Source organism: Mustelus asterias, chromosome 26, assembly GCF_964213995.1.
Source record: "Mustelus asterias chromosome 26, sMusAst1.hap1.1, whole genome shotgun sequence".
NCBI classification, from domain to species: Eukaryota; Metazoa; Chordata; class Chondrichthyes; order Carcharhiniformes; family Triakidae; genus Mustelus; species Mustelus asterias.
This window is the reverse complement of record NC_135826.1, coordinates 22107160-22127045: the sequence shown is the minus strand read 5'-3', so window position 1 is coordinate 22127045 and position 19886 is coordinate 22107160. Positions and strand designations below refer to the sequence as shown.

At 43.5% G+C, this 19886-nt stretch overlaps 1 protein-coding gene across 4 annotated transcripts in view; it reads left to right on the top strand.

Moving 5' to 3' along the window:
• Positions 1–19886, top strand: part of LOC144479510 (mesoderm induction early response protein 2-like) — an 80772-nt gene that overhangs the window by 17856 nt on the left and 43030 nt on the right. For all 4 annotated transcript variants that reach the window (XM_078198254.1, XM_078198255.1, XM_078198253.1 and 1 more), the window contains 3 exons: positions 3503–3637; positions 5977–6100; positions 16646–16734. In XM_078198254.1, the coding sequence (XP_078054380.1) occupies positions 3503–3637; positions 5977–6100; positions 16646–16734 (348 nt within the window). The remainder of the gene's footprint in view (positions 1–3502; positions 3638–5976; positions 6101–16645; positions 16735–19886) is intronic.

Sequence of the window (19886 nt, the reverse complement as noted above, 5' to 3'; positions counted from 1 at the left end):
AGGCCAGTTCATTATGCAATATTACAGCTAAAAGAATTGTCGAGGAGTTACTTACAGACTACCCAAAGAAATGCAATCAGATCAGGGATCAAATTTTAAGTTATTCAAGGAAGTTATGGATAGCTTAGGAGTAAAAGAATTTAAATCACTACGTATCAACTACAATCGCAGGGAACGTTAAAACAGTAGCATTAAACTTTAATGACCTTGTTGAGGGTCTATAGTCAAGATTATCCGGAGGATTGGGATAAAGGAATTCCATTTGTATTTTTTGCAATTAGAGATACACCTAATGAATCAACTAAATTCAATCCATTTGAATGGATTTTTGGTCATAAGTGGACCACTTAAATTGATCAAAGAGAAATTGGTGAGTCAGCATTCTGAGACTACATTATTGGATTATGTATCAAATTTTAGGGTGACACGGTGGCACAGTGGTTAGCACTGCTGCCTTACAGCTCTAGGGACCCGTGTTCAATTCCAGCCTTGGGTGACTGTCTGTGTGGAGTTTATGTTCTCCCCATGTCTGCGGGGGTTTCCTCCAGGTGCTCCAGTTCCCTCCGACAGTCCAAAGATGTGTGGGTTAGGTTGATTGGCCATCCTAAATTGCCCCTTAGTGTCATTGGGACTGGCAGAATGAATACATGGGGTTATGGGGATAGGGCCTGAGTGGGATTGTTGTTGGTACAGGCTTGATGAGCCAAATGGCCACCTTCTGCTCTGTAGGGATTCTATGAGAGATTAAATACAGCTGGTGAGTTGGCTAGACAGCATTTACAAGTGGCACAGTGCGTGATGAAACAGGAAACGAATAATAAATCAAAAATTCATAGTTTTGGATTACTAGTAGAAGGTGAACCTTGTTAAAAGCAAGGTTTAGTGGGCCTTATCAAATTGAAGTGAGTGAGGGGAATTATTTGATGATAAGCCAGATAGAAGAAGTGTGTCATGTGAATATACTCAAACAGCACTTTATGGAGGGAAAGCAGAAGAGGGATGTGTTAGTGGTTACAACTCAGAGTGAAAAACTAAATCTAGATGATTCTGAATTTGGCAATCCTCAAATTAAATTGCATAATGATGAAGTTATCAGAAATTGGAATAAATTATTGAGTTACCTTGCAGAGGAAAATCAGAATGAGCTAAAGAGTTATTACAATCTCATGGAGATATATGTTGGAATAAATTGTGAAGTAACAAAATAATTGTAGTTGTGGAAAATGCTGTTCCAATTGAGCAATATCTTTTTTGACTTAACCCTCTCAAGTTGGCACAGGTTCATAAAGAGAAGCTGACATTTATTCGGTCTGAGATGCATCAGCCAAAAGTCTTGATCAACCATGTGAAACTGGTGAAGGCGGAGAAGGAGAATCAATTACTGGACAACGATAAAGTGAGCAGGTGCGGAGACAGATGCAAGACAAGTTGACTGATTTGAGACCTGTTCCTGAGTTGTTGAAACTACCTGAACATAAATTTCATGATTGTCTATGCGAAGAAAAATGTAGATGAATCAACAATCATCTGTGATCTCAAAAGAGAGATTAAAGAGCAGAAGAATGTTATGCTACAAAGGGAAAGGACAACAATGCGAAGTGGGACTGTTTGCTGAAACTGTACCTTCATTCAAACTAAGCTGCTGGAATAATAGGTCTGCAGTTTGCACAGACATGGATACCCAGGGGAACAGTATTGCTCACAGCTGAATTCAAGAAAATTACGATGGTTTTCACAGCAGCCTAACTGCCACGGTGATCTCTGGAATCATGCAATGGGTTCTGACACCAAGAAAGACCATCTGCTATGTGCTTTTGTCAAACAATATACAGAAATTGATGTTGAAGATCCAGAACAAAGGAGTTAGACTGCCTGATAGAGGAACGAAGGCCAGTTAATAAGAAAGGGAACAGAGATAAAGTGACCTTTCTGGATGGCCCTGACTCCACATGGTGTGAAGTTGAGAAAATATGCAAAGGGAGAGCCTCTCTTTGACAAAATCTGTGAGCAGTTCGTTCTTCAGAGAGAAGATTACTTTATTTTGACAACCCCAAAATTCAAAGGAACGGTTGGATTCAGCGAGGGAAATTAAAAAGCAAATCCGAAGTTGTTTATCCCAGTTTGCATCCATTGTAAATTTTTACCTTCCTGACGCTGCCTAGCTCCCTGAAGACATTATCAGAACTAATTTATACTTGTAAAGACAAAATTGAGCTCAGATTTGGAGTCATTGCAGGCTTAAGGACTGAAGGAGATTTTTGGAAAGGAAAGTGGCAGCAGCTGAACAATGGCTGCGTGTCGGGAAAGAAGGAAGAGAGAACATGATAGCCAATGCTTTATCACAACTTTGGTGCAAAAAGAAGAAATGCTGAATGGTGGGAGGAAAGGACTGCAATAGACTATACTACTGTTATGTTTGTATTTATATAAATGTGTATATATATATATATATTATATATATTGTAGAGTACCAATAGTGTGAAACTAGAGTATTTGAAAAATGAAGCCATCTTTGCATATTGATTGTTCATTTCTTTCTTAAGGGAGGAGCTGTGATGATACTGTGCCTTTACAAAATGTATTTGGGTCATGCTTCTTGTGCAGGATCTGTTTTTAGCATTTTATGTTATTATCGGTGGCATTTTGTCTGCATCTGGCAGCCCTGTTGTTACTTCAGCAGCATGATTGGTCTTAATTGCTACAATGTTTGTTTTAATATGGACTAATGCAAGGTTGTTATTTTAGTGTTTTCCCCTGGGGTTTTCAGAGTGGCACTTGATGAAGTTGATTGAGAGGTACGGTCATATGACTGGGTGGCACTAGGCTTATACAACAAAATCAAGTCAGTTGCTGCTTGGATGCTGCAGAGAGAGGTAGCCCTTTTTCTCTCTGAAGTTTGGAGACTGGGATCTGCCAGAGACTAGGTTTATTCCTCTGAAGTTCTGCTGTTTGAGGATATATCCTTCTCTGGAAATTCCTGTATGGGAGTCTGAAGACAGGTGTTTCTCTGTCCAGAAGGGTCAAACGTCTGGAAACGTAACACCCACATGAGCATATATATCTGTTTTGTGCTGGTTCTGAAAGTGTCTATGAGCATACTGCTTACATTGTAACTATAGAGATGGATAGCTGTTAAGAATTATACTTTTTCATGTTTAAGTAATTTAATTGGTAAAAGTTGTGCTTTTTTTTGGTTATATTCTAACTGTGTTCTTAAATAAAGTTTGTTTTTAATAAAACTTCCTAGTGGGTAAATTTAATCATACCTGGAGCAAAAAACTTTATGTTCACCCGAATGCCAAAAATAAAAAAATTGATGTCTAGGCTAACTTCACAATATACCTTGGAGTTTCTGATCTGGTCCCTAACATGTATATAACAAAATTGTCAATTAAGGCGAGTAATGTGATTTCATCTAGCCTTGCCTTTTGTAGCTTCATTCGTGCTATGCCATGTTCTTTTACAGTGATTCATGAATGCTTATTTTAATGTCTTTACACAGGAAAGTGATGTGCCTTTCGAAGAACTTCTAGCACTTTATGGTTATGAAGCATCCGACCCAATCTCGGAGCATGAAAGTGAGGGCAGCTCACCCAGTGAGCTTGCTGATAACTTGCCGGATATGACTCTGGATAAGGTACTCATTTCCGGAGATGTCGAGATCCTTTTGATTGTTTTTAAAGCTGTCAGCCAATTGAGGACAAGATTTGCTTACACCTTCATAGTAAGCTAGTGGACCTCCCTTGACGTGGCACATATTGATCAAAGGAAAATGTGGAAGTTTGTGGGAGAACTGATACAAAGTGATGATGAAAATGGATGCTGAAGTTTTTAGATTGGCTACTAAGAAAATGTGAGTCACTGATCAGAAAGAGTGGTTTTATGTTATGGGCACATTTAAAGTTCACGTGCTATGATCAAAACTCTTAAACGTAGGTAATCGATAGTAGATTTCATGCCTGATTAATGTGGAATGGCTTTTGCTGGTGAAGTTGCTGACTGCATCCAAAACCACACCTTTATCAAAGAAAACTTGTAGCTTCTCTGCCAATTTCTCGTGTCCAACATCTCTACTTTTTTGGCATCAACTTTTCGTGTAGTCACCGTAGTTTCCTTTTAAACCTGCAAAGGAAATGCAAAGCTTACTTGGCAGTTTTCACCATTTTCTACTTTTTTACAAACACGGTTTAACATGTTTCTTGAAGTCTGCCGAATTGCTGGATGTCAAAAACTGCAACCAGCTGGAAAAATTTAATGTGCAAGTAAAATGATTTTTTTAAAAAAGTAGAATTTGGTGTTGGGGAGGACTGCACAGTGAAGAAATGCTGAATATTAACAGTTCTGACGGTCTACACCTGAAAGATTAACCTGTCTTTCTAGTTCAGGCGTTGTAGTTTGGTAGCAGTTCAATATAGCATCTACCTTCTATCAAAGAAGGAAGGATTAAGTACGTCATACCTGGCAGCTGGTTTGATTAATTTTACGATTAACATCCTGTTAAACACTTCTACTTTATTCCTCTGACATATCTACCTCCTGCTTCCTTGTGTTGCTATCTTGTAGTTTGGTCCTGGTGATTCTTTGACTTATATGATTAAGGCATCAGCAGGAAGGACTGTCAGTTTATTGAACAACTGGTATCAAGTTCAACAAATTCCATTAAATTAAACTTTCCGATAGAGTATTTCAAATCATGCCCTATTTACAAAGGCTGTTTCTTTCCAAGTAATTAAGGAAAAATGTATGGTGATGATTTGTTTTCATCATTAGTCACAGTAAATTATAAAGTACATTTGTAACTTTTTTATTCATTCACAGAATGTGAACTTTCAAAGCCAATATTCATTGCCCATCCTTAATTATTCTTGAGAAGGTTGTGTTGAACTGCCTTCTTGAACTGTTGCAGTCTGAAGTTGCTACCCAATGTTGTTTGGGAGAGAGTGCCAGAATTTTGACCCAGTGATGAAGGAACGTTGATATATTTCCAAGTTAGGATGGTGTGTGGCTTGGAGGAGAACCCGCAGGTGTTGGTGTTCCACGTACCCCCAGTGTCCTTGTCCTGATAGATGGTAGAGGTTATGGGTTTGGAAAGTGCTGCTGAAGAAGCCTTGTTGAATTACTGCACTGCATCTTGTATACGATGCAAACCTGGTACTCCAATGGTGCAGGGGGTGAATGCTAAAGGTGGTGGATGGGCTGCCAATTGAGTAGGCTGCTTTGTGCTGTTTTATTTTTATTCAGTCGTGGGACATGGACGTCACTGGCAGGCCAGCATTTATTGCCCGTCCCTAGTTGCACTTGAGAAGGTAGTGGTGAGCTGCCTTCTTGAAACGCTACAGTCCACGTGCTTTGGGTTAATCCACAATGCCATTAGGGAGGGAATTCCAGGATTTTGACCCAGTGACTGCGAAGGAACGGCGATATATTTCCAAGTCAGGATAGTGAGTGGCTTGAAGGGGAATTTGCAGTCTTTCTAAATGGAAGTGGTTGTGGGTTTGGAAAGTGCTGCCTCAGGATCTTTGGTGAATTTCTGCAATGCATCTTGTAGATAGTACAGGTTGCTATTTAATTTCTTGAATGTTGGAACTGTATTCCATCACACTCCTAATTTGTGCCTTTTAAATGGTGGAAAAGCTTGGGGAATTGGGAGATGAGTCACTCACTGCAGAATACCCAAACTCTATTTGCTCTTCCAGTCACAGTATTTATGTGGCTGGTCCGGTTTAATTTCTGGCCTAGGTGATACTCAGGATTCTGGTAGAGGGGAATTCTATGATGTTAATGCATTGAATGTCACTGAAGGTGGTTAGACTTTCTCTTGTTGGAGATGGCTTTTGCCAGCTACTTGTGTGGTGCAAATGTTACTTGCCAGCTATCAGCCTAAGTCTTGAGTGTTGTCCAGGTCTTCTTGCAAAACTGCTCAAATAGGAATAATTAAGTTACCACAAATGATAAACCCCTGCTTTTTATTGACAGGAACAAATTGCTAAAGATCTTCTTTCTGGAGAAGAGGAAGAAGAAACCCAGTCTTCAGCAGATGATTTGACTCCGTCAGTCACTTCCCATGAGGCATCTGATCTATTCCCCCACCCTCTAAGATGTAAGTTCGATATGGTGATGGTTTACAAGGTTCTTATGGTTGGATAAGGGCATTTAACCTGTTTTAATTTACCCATGATGTGGAGATGCCGGCGTTGGACTGGGGTAAACACAGTAAGAGGTTTAACAACACCAGGTTAAAGTCCAACAGGTTTATTTGGGAGCAAAAGCCACACAAGCTTTCGGAGCTCCAAGCCCCTTCTTCAGGTGAGTGGGAATTCTGTTCACAAACAGGGCATATAAAGACACAAACTCAATTTACATGAATAATGGTTGGAATGCGAATACTTACAGCTAATCAAGTCTTTAAGAAACAAAACAATGTGAGTGGAGAGAGCATCAAGACAAAGAACAAAGAACAGTACAGCACAGGAAACAGGCCCTTCGGCCCTCCAAGCCTGTGCCGCTCCTTGGTCCAACTAGACCAATCGTTTGTATCCCTCCATTCCCAGGCTGCTCATGTGACTATCCAGGTAAGTCTTAAACGATGTCAGCGTGCCTGCCTCCACCACCCTACTTGGCAGCGCATTCCAGGCCCCCACCACCCTCCGTGTAAAAAACATCCCTCTAATATCTGAGTTATACTTCGCCCCTCTCACCTTGAGCCCGTGACCCCTCGTGAACGTCACTTCTGATCTGGGAAAAAGCTTCCCACCGTTCACCCTATCTATCCCCTTCATAATCTTGTACACCTCTATTAGATCTCCCCTCATTCTCCGTCTTTCCAGGGAGAACAACCCCAGTTTACCCAATCTCTCCTCATAGCTAAGACCCTCCATACCAGGCAACATCCTGGTAAACCTTCTCTGCACTCTCTCTAACACCTCCACGTCCTTCTGGTAGTGCGGCGACCAGAACTGGACGCAGTACTCCAAATGTGGCCTAACCAGCGTTCTATACAGCTGCATCATCAGACTCCAGTTTTTATACTCTATACCCGGTCCTATAAAGGCAAGCATACCATATGCCTTCTTCACCACCTTCTCCACCTGTGTTGCCACCTTCAAGGATTTGTGGACTTGCACACCTAGGTCCCTCTGTGTTTCTATACTCCTGATGACTCTGCCATTTATTGTATAACTCCTCCCTACATTATTTCTTCCAAAATGCATCACTTCGCATTTATCCGGATTAAACTCCATCTGCCACCTCTCCGCCCAATTTTCCAGCCTATCTATATCCTGCTGTATTGCCCGACAATGCTCTTCGCTATCTGCAAGTCCAGCCATCTTCGTGTCATCCGCAAACTTGCTGATTACACCAGTTACACCTTCTTCCAAATCATTTATATATATATCACAAATAGCAGAGATCCCAGTACAGAGCCCTGCGGAACACCACTGGTCACAGACCTCCAGCCGGAAAAAGACCCTTCGACCACTATCCTCTGTCTCCTATGGCCAAGCCAGTTCTCCACCCATCTAGCCACTTCTCCTTGTATCCCATGAGCCTTAACCTTCTTAACCAACCTGCCATGTGGGACGTTGTCAAATGCCTTACTGAAATCCATATAGACGACATCCACGGCCCTTCCTTCATCAACCGTTTTTGTCACTTCCTCAAAAAACTCCACCAAATTTGTAAGGCACGACCTCCCTCTTACAAAACCATGCTGTCTGTCACTAATGAGATTGTTCCGTTCTAAATGCACATACATCCTGTCTCTAAGAATCCTCTCCAACAACTTCCCTACCACGGACGTCAAGCTCACCGGCCTATAATTTCCTGGGTTATCCCTGCTACCCTTCTTAAACAACGGGACCACATTCGCTATCCTCCAATCCTCAGGGACCTCACCCGTGTCCAAAGAAGCGACAAAGATTTCCGTCAGAGGCCCAGCAATTTCATCTCTCGTCTCCCTGAGCAGTCGAGGATAGATGCCATCAGGCCCTGGGGCTTTGTCAGTTTTAATGTTCCCTAAAAAACCTAATACTTCCTCTCTTGTAATGGAGATTTTCTCTAACGGGTCAACACCTCCCTCCGAGACACTCCCGGTTAACACGCCCCTCTCCTTCGTGAATACCGATGCAACGTATTCATTTAGGATCTCCCCTATTCCCTTGGGTTCTAAGCATAATTCCCCTCCTTTGTCCCTGAGAGGTCCGATTTTCTCCCTGACAACTCTTTTGTTCCTAACGTATGAATAGAATGCCTTAGGATTCTCCTTAATCCTGCCTGCCAAGAACATCTCATGACCTCTTTTTGCCCTTCTAACTCCCCGTTTGAGTTCTTTCCTACTCTCTCTGTATTCCTCAGGCTAAAAAGATGTGTATTGTCTCCAGACAAGACAGCCAGTGAAACTCGGCAGGTCCAGGCAACTGTGGGGGTTACAGATAGTGTGACATGAACCCAATATCCCGGTTGAGGCCGTCCTCGTGTGTGCGGAACTTGGCTATCAGTTTCTGCTCAGCGACTCTGCGCCGTCATGTGTCGCGAAGGCCGCCTTGGAGAACGCTTACCCGAATATCAGAGGCTGAATGCCCGTGACCGCTGAAGTGCTCCCCAACAGGAAGAGAACAGTCTTGCCTGGTGATTGTCGAGCGGTGTTCATTCATCCATTGTCGCAGCGTCTGCATAGTTTCCCCAATGTACCATGCCTCGGGACATCCTTTCCTGCAGCGTATCAGGTAGACAACGTTGGCCGAGTTGCAAGAGTATGTACCGTGTACCTGGTGGATGGTGTTCTCACGTGAGATGATGGCATCTGTGTCGATGATCTGTCTCGTCTTGCAGAGGTTGCTGTGGCAGGGTTGTGTGGTGTCGTGGTCACTGTTCTCCTGAAGGCTGGGTAGTTTGCTGCGGACAATGGTCTGTTTGAGGTTGTGCGGTTGTTTGAAGGCAAGAAGTAGGGGTGTGGGGATGGCCTTGGCGAGATGTTCGTCTTCATCAATGACATGTTGAAGGCTCCGGAGGAGATGCCGTAGCTTCTCCGCTCCGGGGAAGTACTGGACGACGAAGGGTACTCTGTTCACTGTGTCCTGTGTTTGTCTTCTGAGGAGGTCGGTGCGGTTTTTCGCTGTGGCGCGTTGGAACTGTTGATCAATGAGTCGAGCACTATATCCTGTTCTTATGAGGGCATCTTTCAGCGTCTAGAGGTGTCTGTTGCGATCCTCCTCATCCAAACAGATCCTGTGTATACGGAGGGCTTGTCCGTAGGGGATGACTTCTTTAACGTGTTTAGGGTGGAAGGTGGAGAAGTGGAGCATCGTGAGGTTATCCGTGGGCTTGCGGTACAGTGAGGTGCTGAGGTGACCGTCCTTAATGTCCAAGAATGCAACCGATTGGGTTGTGCTTGGGTGATGTTCGGGGCTGTCTTGTGAGTGCGGCTGATGAATTTGGTGTTGACGCACCTCCTGACGGCTTGGGCATACATGTCAAGTCGAGGGCAGCGGCCTTCCGGAGGAGTCCAATTCGACTCTTTCCTCTTCGGATGCACTGCGGATCTCTCTGTCGGCTGTTCCGGTTCATTGGCTGTCTCATTGTGTTCGCTGTTGGCCTCTTGGGGTTTGTGGAAGAACTCCCTCAGCCTCATTCGCCTGATGAATTCCTCTGTGTCTGCTGCAAGACTGATGGGGTCTATTTTGGTGGTGGGGCAAAAATTAAGCCCTCGGCTGAGAACTTCGATTTCATCCATCCCACCATCAGACTCACCATAGACTACTCTCCGGAATTGGTTGCATTCTTGGACACACGCATCTCCATTAAGGACGGTCACCTCAGCACCTCACTGTACCGCAAGCCCACGGATAACCTCACGATGTTCCACTTCTCCAGCTTCCACCCTAAACACGTTAAAGAAGCCATCCCCTACGGACAAGCCCTCCGTATACACAGGATCTGTTTGGATGAGGAGGATCGCAACAGACACCTCCAGACGCTGAAAGATGCCCTCATAAGAACAGGATATAGCACTCGACTCATTGATCAACAGTTCCAACGCGCCACAGCGAAAAACCGCACCGACCTCCTCAGAAGACAAACACGGGACACAGTGGACAGAGTACCCTTCGTCGTCCAGTACTTCCCCGGAGCGGAGAAGCTACGGCATCTCCTCCGGAGCCTTCAACATGTCATTGATGAAGACGAACATCTCGCCAAGGCCATCCCCACACCCCTACTTCTTGCCTTCAAACAACCGCACAACCTCAAACAGACCATTGTCCGCAGCAAACTACCCAGCCTTCAGGAGAACAGTGACCACGACACCACACAACCCTGCCACAGCAACCTCTGCAAGACGTGCCGGATCATCGACACAGATGCCATCATCTCACGTGAGAACACCATCCACCAGGTACACGGTACATACTCTTACAACTCGGCCAACGTTGTCTACCTGATACGCTGCAGGAAAGGATGTCCCGAGGCATGGTACATTGGGGAAACTATGCAGACGCTGCGACAACGGATGAATGAACACCGCTCGACAATCACCAGGCAAGACTGTTCTCTTCCTGTTGGGGAGCACTTCAGCGGTCACGGGCATTCAGCCTCTGATATTCGGGTAAGCGTTCTCCAAGGCGGCCTTCGCGACACACGATGGCGCAGAGTCGCTGAGCAGAAACTGATAGCCAAGTTCCGCACACACGAGGACGGCCTCAACGGGGGTATTGGGTTCATGTCACACTATCTGTAACCCCCACAGTTGCCTGGACCTGCCGAGTTTCACTGGCTGTCTTGTCTGGAGACAATACACATCATTTTAGCCTGTCTTGATGCTCTCTCCACTCACATTGTTTTGTTTCTTAAAGACTTGATTAGCTGTAAGTATTCGCATTCCAACCATTATTCATGTAAATTGAGTCTCTGTCTTTATATGCCCTGTTTGTGAACAGAATTCCCACTCACCTGAAGAAGGGGCTTGGAGCTCCGAAAGCTTGTGTGGCTTTTGCTACCAAATAAACCTGTTGGACTTTAACCTGGTGTTGTTAAACGTCTTACTTAATTGACCCACCCAGAACAACACTCCACTCCTCTTGCTCTATCTGTTGTTTCTTAAATTATTCCACAATTTTTGTTTCTACCCCTCTGCCTCGAAGTCCATTCTAGATCACTTTGTTCTGGCCCTTGTGCCAGTCTTAAAGCTACCTTTAAACATATGTTGTCTTAATCATAACATTTCCATTACCTTCCTTTCGAGAAGGAATGAATTAAATTTTGCCCAGTGCAATTTGCAGACCGTGATGGAGAAAGGCAACATGATCTCACAGTACAAACAATTAGGGAAAATCTTGCAATCTGCATTATTCATCCTGATTGTTTATATTCCACGTATGACCTTTGACTCAAAAACCATATGGATAACATATCTCGGATAGAGTAGACCAACTTTTCATCTCATCCTAGTTTAATATGATAGAAAGGATATTATTAAACTAGAAAGAGTGCAGAAAAGATTTATTAGGATGCTACCGGGACTTGATGGTTTGAGTTATCAGGAGAGGCTGGATAGACTAGGACTTATTTCCCTGGAGCGTAGGAGGCTTAGGGGTGATCTTATTAGAGGTCTGTAAAATAATGAGGGGCATAGATCAGCTAGATAGTCAATATCTTTTCCCAAAGGTAGGGGAGTCTAAAACTAGAGGGCATAGGTTTAAGGTGAGAGGGAAGAGATACTAAATGGTCCAGAGGGGCAATTATTTCACACAGGTGGTGGTCTGGAACAAGCTGCCAGAGGTAGTAGTAGAAGTGGGTACAATTTTGTCTTTTAAAAAGCATTTAAACAGTTACATGGGTATAGAGGGATATGGACCAAACGTGGACAATTGGGACTAACTTAGGGGTTAAAAAAAGGGGCGGCATGGACAAGTTGGGCTGAAGGGCCTGTTTCCATGCTGTAATCCTCTGACTCCTGCCCATTCCGATTTTTCATTTCTTTCTAATGAAATATCCCTATCATTTTAATCATCGTGAATCCTTTACAGATCTCTCGAGTGAAATCTCATTTAAAATTGTCTGTTCAACAGCCTATGCTGATAGTTATTTTCAGACGCACATTATCCCTTTCTCTAAGAAAATTTAGCTTGAATTTACACAGCTTAGTACAGTTCTGCACAATGCAGACAAATGGGTCAATTTTTAACTTTTTAAATCTAATTTTGTTTTCAATTTCATTCTGGAGGAAGAAAAGTCACAGTTGACAACGACTTAACTCAGGTCTCTTAAGTTTTGGTATTGTTGCCCTTGTTGAGTGCCATCAGATTAGCTCAATGTCTGCCCTGAAGTAAGCGACCAAACCTGATCAGTGTATTCCAGATGTGCTTTTAATAATACCATGTCCAATTTTTATAACCACTCCTTTCCATTTATGGCATATCATTACAAATTTAAAAGAATTAAGTTGTTTAATGTCCGTCCAGTTTGAGAGATGTAATTGGTCTGTGGTTCCGACATGGCCATTAAAGATTTAGGACTAAAGATGAAAATCAAAAGAGGGATTTGACAAGATCAATGAAGTTTGTAGCAGATGCATGAAGGAAACAGGGCAACATTATTTGTGTGATTGATCCTGTGATGAAGGGTTTTTGTAGGAAGCAGACAATGTAGTGAAGAAGATAGTGGAAGGTTGGAGGAGAAAAAAGTGGTGACTGGGGTGAGAAGAAGGAAATCTTCAGAATATATTGTGACCCTGTAGGGCGCAGGTTCCCAAATGCACTCATCATTTTAGAAATAGGAACGAGCCAATGTGACCAATAAGCTCTCCTTTTTTATAGACGATTCGAGTCTATCCCACCATAATCCTCATTTATTATTTTCTCCAGAAGTTTGTGTGAGTAGGTTACTTGACTTCTGTATTGTCTTTTTTTCTCTGGTGTAAACCAGATTAGTTCTGCGAGTTTCCCTTCAAACTTAATTTGAATAGTCCTGAGATCCGATCTCTTTGAGTTATCTCATCTGGAGAGTTTATTATCTGAAGATTCTTAATACATTAATTTTCCCCTCCTGTTTCTGGCCTAATTCCATGATTAAAAATGTGCCTGGATGTGGAATTGAAACTTTATTTATTATTGAATTTTTTATACCCCAGTCCATCATATTGCTGGAATTCCAGCTAGTGGACTAGCAAGATGCTTCAGCCCATGAAAGAATCCCATTACTGATAGAAAAGTGTCCCAAAGGATGGAAATTTCAAATTGAGTGAGTGAGTGGCACTGCATTGGAAACAAAAAGCCATGATAGTTGTATTGAAAACAATGTTGCCCAGTAGAGGTTACTGACTACCCACATGTGTGACTGTGGTAACACCATTAGTGAAAAATGCCTGCCTCACAACACGGGTAAATGTTACCTCATGTGTATTTACATGACAATCTGCACCATTCAGAGGAATTCTTTGCAGTCTTTCTCTTTGGTCAAAATGCTGAATTCTGCCATGAACTTATTTGAAGCATCACATCTTAGTGCAGCTCCTAAGTTTTTAGCTTGAATGTAAGATTAAGGAGAACCCTAAGGCGTTCTATAAATATGTGAAGAGTAAAAGGATGAGATGTGAAGGAATAGGACCTATGGGATGGAGCAGCAGTATAAAATGAAGGGTACCATTCTTAGCAGTGTAGAGGATCAGAAGGACCTTGGGGTCCGGGTCCATAGGACTCTTAAATCGGCCTCGCAGGTGGAGGATGCGGTCAAGAAGGCGTATGGCGTACTAGCCTTCATTAATCGAGGGATTGAGTTTAGGAGTCGGGAGATAATGCTGCAGCTTTATAGGACCCTGGTTAGACCCCACTTGGAGTACTGCGCGCAGTTCTGGTCACCTCATTACAGGAAAGATGTTGAAGCCATTGAAAGGGTGCAGAGGAGATTTACAAGGATGTTGCCTGGATTGGGGGGCATGCCTTATGAGGATAGGTTGAGGGAGCTTGGTCTCTTCTCCCTGGAGAGACGAAGGATGAGAGGTGACCTGATAGAGGTTTACAAGATGTTGAGGGGTCTGGATAGGGTGGACTCTCAGAGGCTATTTCCAAGGGCTGAAATGGTTGCTACGAGAGGACACAGGTTTAAGGTGCTGCGGGGTAGGTACAGGGGGGATGTCAGGGGTAAGTTTTTCACTCAGAGGGTGGTGGGTGAGTGGAATCGGCTGACGTCGGTGGTGGTGGAGGCAAACTCGTTGGGGTCTTTTAAGAGACTTCTGGATGAGTACATGGGATTTAATGGGATTGAGGGCTATAGGTAGGCCTAGAGGTGGGGATGTGATCGGCGCAACTTGTGGGCCGAAGGGCCTGTTTGTGCTGTGGCTTTCTATGTTCTATGTTCTATAAAATGTGAAGGTGAGAAAGTCTGTACAGAACCAGAAGAAATAGCAGAGGTGCTTAATGAATATTTTACCTCGGTATTCACGGTGGAAAAAGACCTGGGTGGTTGTACTACAGGATTGAGGCAGACTGAAAAAATTGAGTATGTGGAGATTAAGAAAGAGGATGTGTTGGAAATTTTGAATAGCATCAAGATAGATAAGTCGCCGGGACCGGATGGGATGTTCCCCAGGTTACTGTGGGAGGTGAGGAAAGAGATTGCAGAGCCTCTGGCGATGATCTTTGCGTCGTCGATGGAGACGGGAGAGGTTCCGGAGGATTGGAGGATTGCAGATGTGGTTCCTATATTCAAGAAAGGGAATAGGGATAGCCCAGGAAATTACCAAACGGTGAGTCTAACCTCAGTCGTTGGTAAGTTGATGGAGAAGATCCTGAGGGACAGGATTTATGAACATTTAGAGAAGTTTAGTATGCTCAAAAGTAGTCAGCATGGATTTATCAAAGGCAAATCGTGCCTTACGAGCCTGGTGGAGTTCTTTGAAAATGTGACTAAACACATTGACGAAGGAAAAGCAGTAGACATGGTTTACATGGACTTCAGCAAGGCGTTCGATAAGGTCCCCCATGCAAGACTTCTCGAGAAAGTAAGAGGGCATGGGATCCAAGGGGCTGTTGCCTTGTGGATCCAGAACTGGCTTGCCTGCAGAAGGCAGAGAGTGGTTGTAGATGGGTCTTTTTCTGAATGGAGGTCGGTCACCAGTGGAGTGCCCCAGGGATCTGTTCTGGGACCCTTGCTGTTTGTCATTTTCATAAATGACCTGGATGAGGAAGTGGAGGGATGGGTTGGCAAGTTTGCCGACGACACGAAGGTTGGTGATGTTGCGGATAGGTTGGAGGGATGTCAGAAGCTGCAGCTTGACTTAGGATGCAAGACTGAGCGGAGAAGTGGCAGATGGACTTCAACCTGGATAAATGTGTAGTGGTCCATTTTGGCAGGTCAAATGGGATGAAGGAGTATAATATCAAGGGTAAGACGCTTAGCAGTGTAGAGGATCAGAAGGACCTTGGGGTCCGGGTCCATAGGACTCTTAAATCAGCCTCGCAGGTAGAGGAGGTGGTTAAGAAGGCGTATGGTGTGCTGGCCTTCATCAATCGAGGGATTGAGTTTAGGAGTCGGGAGATAACGATGCAGCTTTATAAGACCTCGTCAGACCCCACTTGGAGTACTGTGCTCAGTTCTGGTTGCCTCATTACAGGAGGGATGTGGAAATGATTGAAAGGGTGCAGAGAAGATTTACAAGGATGTTGCCTGGATTGGTTGGCATGCCTTATGAGGATAGGTTGAGGGAGCTCGGTCTTTTCTCCTTGGAGAGACAAAGGATGAGAGGTGATCTGATAGTGGTGTACAAGATGTTGAGAGGTATAGATCGGGTGGATTCTCGGAGGCTTTTTCCCAGGGCTGAAATGGCTGCTACGAGAGGACATAGGTTTAAGGTGCTGGGGAGTAGGTACAGAGGAGATGTCAGGGGTACGTTTTTCACTCAGAGGATGGTGGGTGAGTGGAATCGGCTGCCGTCAGTGGTGGTGGAGGCAAACTCAATAGGGTCTTTTAAGAGACTTCTGGATGGGTACATGGGTCTTAATAGGATTGAGGTTTATAGGTAAGCCTATATATAAGCCTAGGTAGGTTGGGACATGACCGGCGCAACTTGTGGGCCGAAGGGACTGTTTGTGCTGTATTTTTTCTATGTTCTAAATTCCAAGCAGTTCTTGTGGCTGAGAAGGTTGACTTGCACACACAATTCACACCAGCTTTCCATCCCGAACACCCGATGGTGCTTGATTTTTGGCACACACTGTACCCTGTTAAACAGGTTAAAGTAGACATGCATGCACTGTATGAATGAGTATCGAGGCTGTACATCCAAAGTGGGTGTGCAGCACATTCTAAATTTGAGCTCGTAGTTTTCATTGAGGCATTTATTTTTGTGTGAATAGAAGGGAATGACATGCTCAGTTCAATTTGTGCATCAATGAATTGTACATGCTGCTTTAACCGTAACACTCTAAAATGCTGTTTGTGTTCTTTAAGCAAATGCATGCCCATTCTCGGGATCAAAGCAATTCTTTTTAGATAACAATTGCCGTGTTTCCTGAAATTAGTTCGCTGGTCTGAGTTTTACACTAGAGAATTGCTCCAGCTGCTTGCAATAAAAATTTATAATTATTGCCTCTATTAATTATAATCAAATATTTAGTTCAACTATAAATTATCAGCTTTATTTTGTTTCCAGCTAATTCTATTGAGGATGATAAGGAACTGTCATTATCGGATGAGGACTCTGAAGAAGATGATTCTATTTTGTCTAATGACTGTAAAAAGGTTAGTGCCTTTTAGGCAAGGCGTAATTCATATTTCACTTTGTTCATCAGTATCTGAAAACTATACAGATGCTGTACTGTAACACTATCTGTTAACATCAGTGGAGGATAGCTGTCACAGTGTAACTTTGAGTATTGAATTATGCTTTTTCGTTAAAAAAAAACCTACTTCCTGCCACATTCATTCCATTTTAGCATTTTTTTGTTTTATTATTTCATCTTCTCCTTCCCACTTCTGCTGTCTCTTAACAACACTGGCAAGTTCGAGTTATCGCATTAAGGCAGTGTGTAGCTGAGTTGCACAAACTGGAAATTCTGGTTTAATTCCTAGTACTGGGATACCACAATTGCCAAAGTGCCTCTGACCTGAGTTGGGGAAAATCAGCCAACTTCCTTCCCTCTTCTTGAATGCTGTCAACTGATTCCAGCTGAAAAGAGCCTGAGAAAGATTGGCCTTGACTGTGGTGAGTCCTTCTCCCATGATCGGACAACCTGTCAAAACTAACTGTTGAGGCTCACATGAAATTTTTTTCCTTAGATATGGGAGGGTGCCCTTTGACTGCTGAAATACACCCCAGGCAAAGTCAACAAGGCTATTTGAGGGGATGTGAAAGTGACAATGAGGTGTTTTATAATCTAGACAGTCTATCCAATTTCCTGTTTAATCTGTGGGAAGAGAAGCTCCCATGTAGCAAACTAGCCATTTTTCTGTTGGCTTGACCTACTTTGACTCCCAGTTAAGCAGCATCTCTTTCTTTTAAAAAAATCTCATCCCTGTTTTCAAATAATTCCATAGTCTCACAACTTCTCTATCTTTCTAACATCCTCCAACTGCACAATTCACAGGGCTTTGCACTCCTCCAATCCTGACTTGCACATCCCCCCCCCCACCCCCTTTTTTTGTTGCTCCATCATTGGTGGCTGTCCTGCTCAGGCACTAAGCCCTGGATTTCCTTGACATAAGGCGCTCGACCTTTCTCTCCTCCCTTTGAAATGTTTCTTAAAAACGTCCCTCTTTTAGTCAAGCTGTAACCTGTCCTAACATCTCCTTATGTGGACAAATGGCCCAAGTATCCTGAAACATCATACCTGTTGTAAAATGTAGTCAGTTATTGAAGTAATGCCAATTGGCAATAATAACTCTTTTTATATATCATAGGATCCCTATAGTCCAGAAAGAGGCCATTCGGCCCATCGAGATGCACTGACAACAATCCCGCTCGGGCCCTATCCTCGTAACCCCACGTATTTACCCTGCTGGTCCCCCTGACACTATGGGACAATTTAGCATGACCAGTCCACCTAACCTGGACATCTTTGGACTGTTGGGGGGTAAACCGGAGCACCGGGAGGAAACCCACGCAGACATGAGGAGAATGGGCAAACTCCATACATGATGTGGAGATGCCGGCGTTGGACTGGGGCAAGCACAGTAAGAAGTCTCACAACACCAGGTTAAAGTCCAACAGGTTTATTTGGTAGCAAATACCATAAGCTTTCGGAGCAATGCTCCTTCGTCAGATGGAGTGGTCTCTGTTCTCAAACAGGGCACAGACACAGAAATCAGAATACTGATTAGAATGCAAATCTCTACAGCCAGCCAGGTCTTAAATGTACAGACAATGTGGGTGGAGGGAGCATTCAACACAGAGACAATACACATCTCTTTAACCTGGTGTTGTGAGACTTCTTACTGTGCAAACTCCATACAGACAGTCACCCCAAGGCAAGAATTGAACCCGGGTCTCTGGCACTGAGGTGGCAGTGCTAACCACTGTGCCACCATGCCGCCCTATTATAATTAACTTTTTCAAATGAGATTCGTTCAAAGCTTCATAGGATCCCTTCAGTGCAGAAGGAGGCCATTTGGCCCATCAAGTCTGCACCGACTCTTGCCAGAGCATCTCACCCGGGCCCACACACACCTCCCCCCATCCTATCCCCTTAATCCCATCCATTTACCTCGCTAATCCCCCTAACAAACGCATCTTGGGACATGAAGGGGCAACTTACCATGGCCAATCCACCTAACTTGCACATATTTGGACTGGGAGGAAACCAGAGCACCTGGAGGAAATTTGGTAAATGCAGAAGCTCTTATTTCTTCAGTACTCAGAGAAATTAAAATAGCAACCTTATTGAAATGATGTACTGATGTAATGTCTAGAGTGTTTATAAAATATATCATTGTACACAATTTAATTTGGCTGACTGCATTTTTAAAATATGAGCCCATTAGGATTAATTGTTGTTTTATTTATTATCTGGAGGTCAAGGTCATTGGAGTAGCTTATATTTTATATATATGTAAGTAGCTGGAACAAACTGTGGTTTGTTTCTTAAATTGTGTTATTTTTAAGTTTGTTCGGATATTTAAGAGTTTTAATTTCCTTTGTTTTGAATTCTACGTGTTTGCTGTACTAAGGGTGACACTAAGTCTGGCGGAGGTTGTGTCTTACCTCAGTTGTTCTAACACATTTCACAAAAGTGCAAAAACGTGCTCGGTTGCCAAATTCTTCTCAAAGCTTTTACACATATTAGTCAGTGATAATTTGCCAGTGCAACGAGGTGGCAAAATAACATGGTTGTTGGCAGGCTGAGAATGTGAAGCACACCTGACTGCCACAATACCTACCTGTAAACAAAGCTTATCTGTGTTTTCTTCAGCTAGTGATAGATGGAAGAAAGTAACAAAACTTTCAATCAGTGGCTTTAAAATAGTGGCACATGCTTACGTATGCAACAGAACATTTTTCTGTAAAAACAATACAACAATATAAAAGATGTGGTTTCTCCAGTAGGGTGGGCTTGAGTGATCTCAACTTATCCTTGTATACAAATTGTAATCTTGGGAATTTTTTTTAAAGTTTCATTTTATGGGATGTGAGCGATGCTGACTAAACCAACATTTATTGCCCTTTCCTCATTGCCCTTGAGAAGATGGTGGTCACCTGCCTTCTTGAACCACTCAGTCCCTGAGATGTAGGTACACCCACAGTGTTTTTAGGAAGGGAGTTCCAGGATTTTGACCCAGCGCCAGTGACGGAATAGTGATATATTTCCACGTCAGGATGGTGAGTGACTGTGGTGTTCCCAGGGTATCTGCTGCTCTTGCCCTTCTAGATGGTAGCGCTCATGAGTTTCGAAGGTACT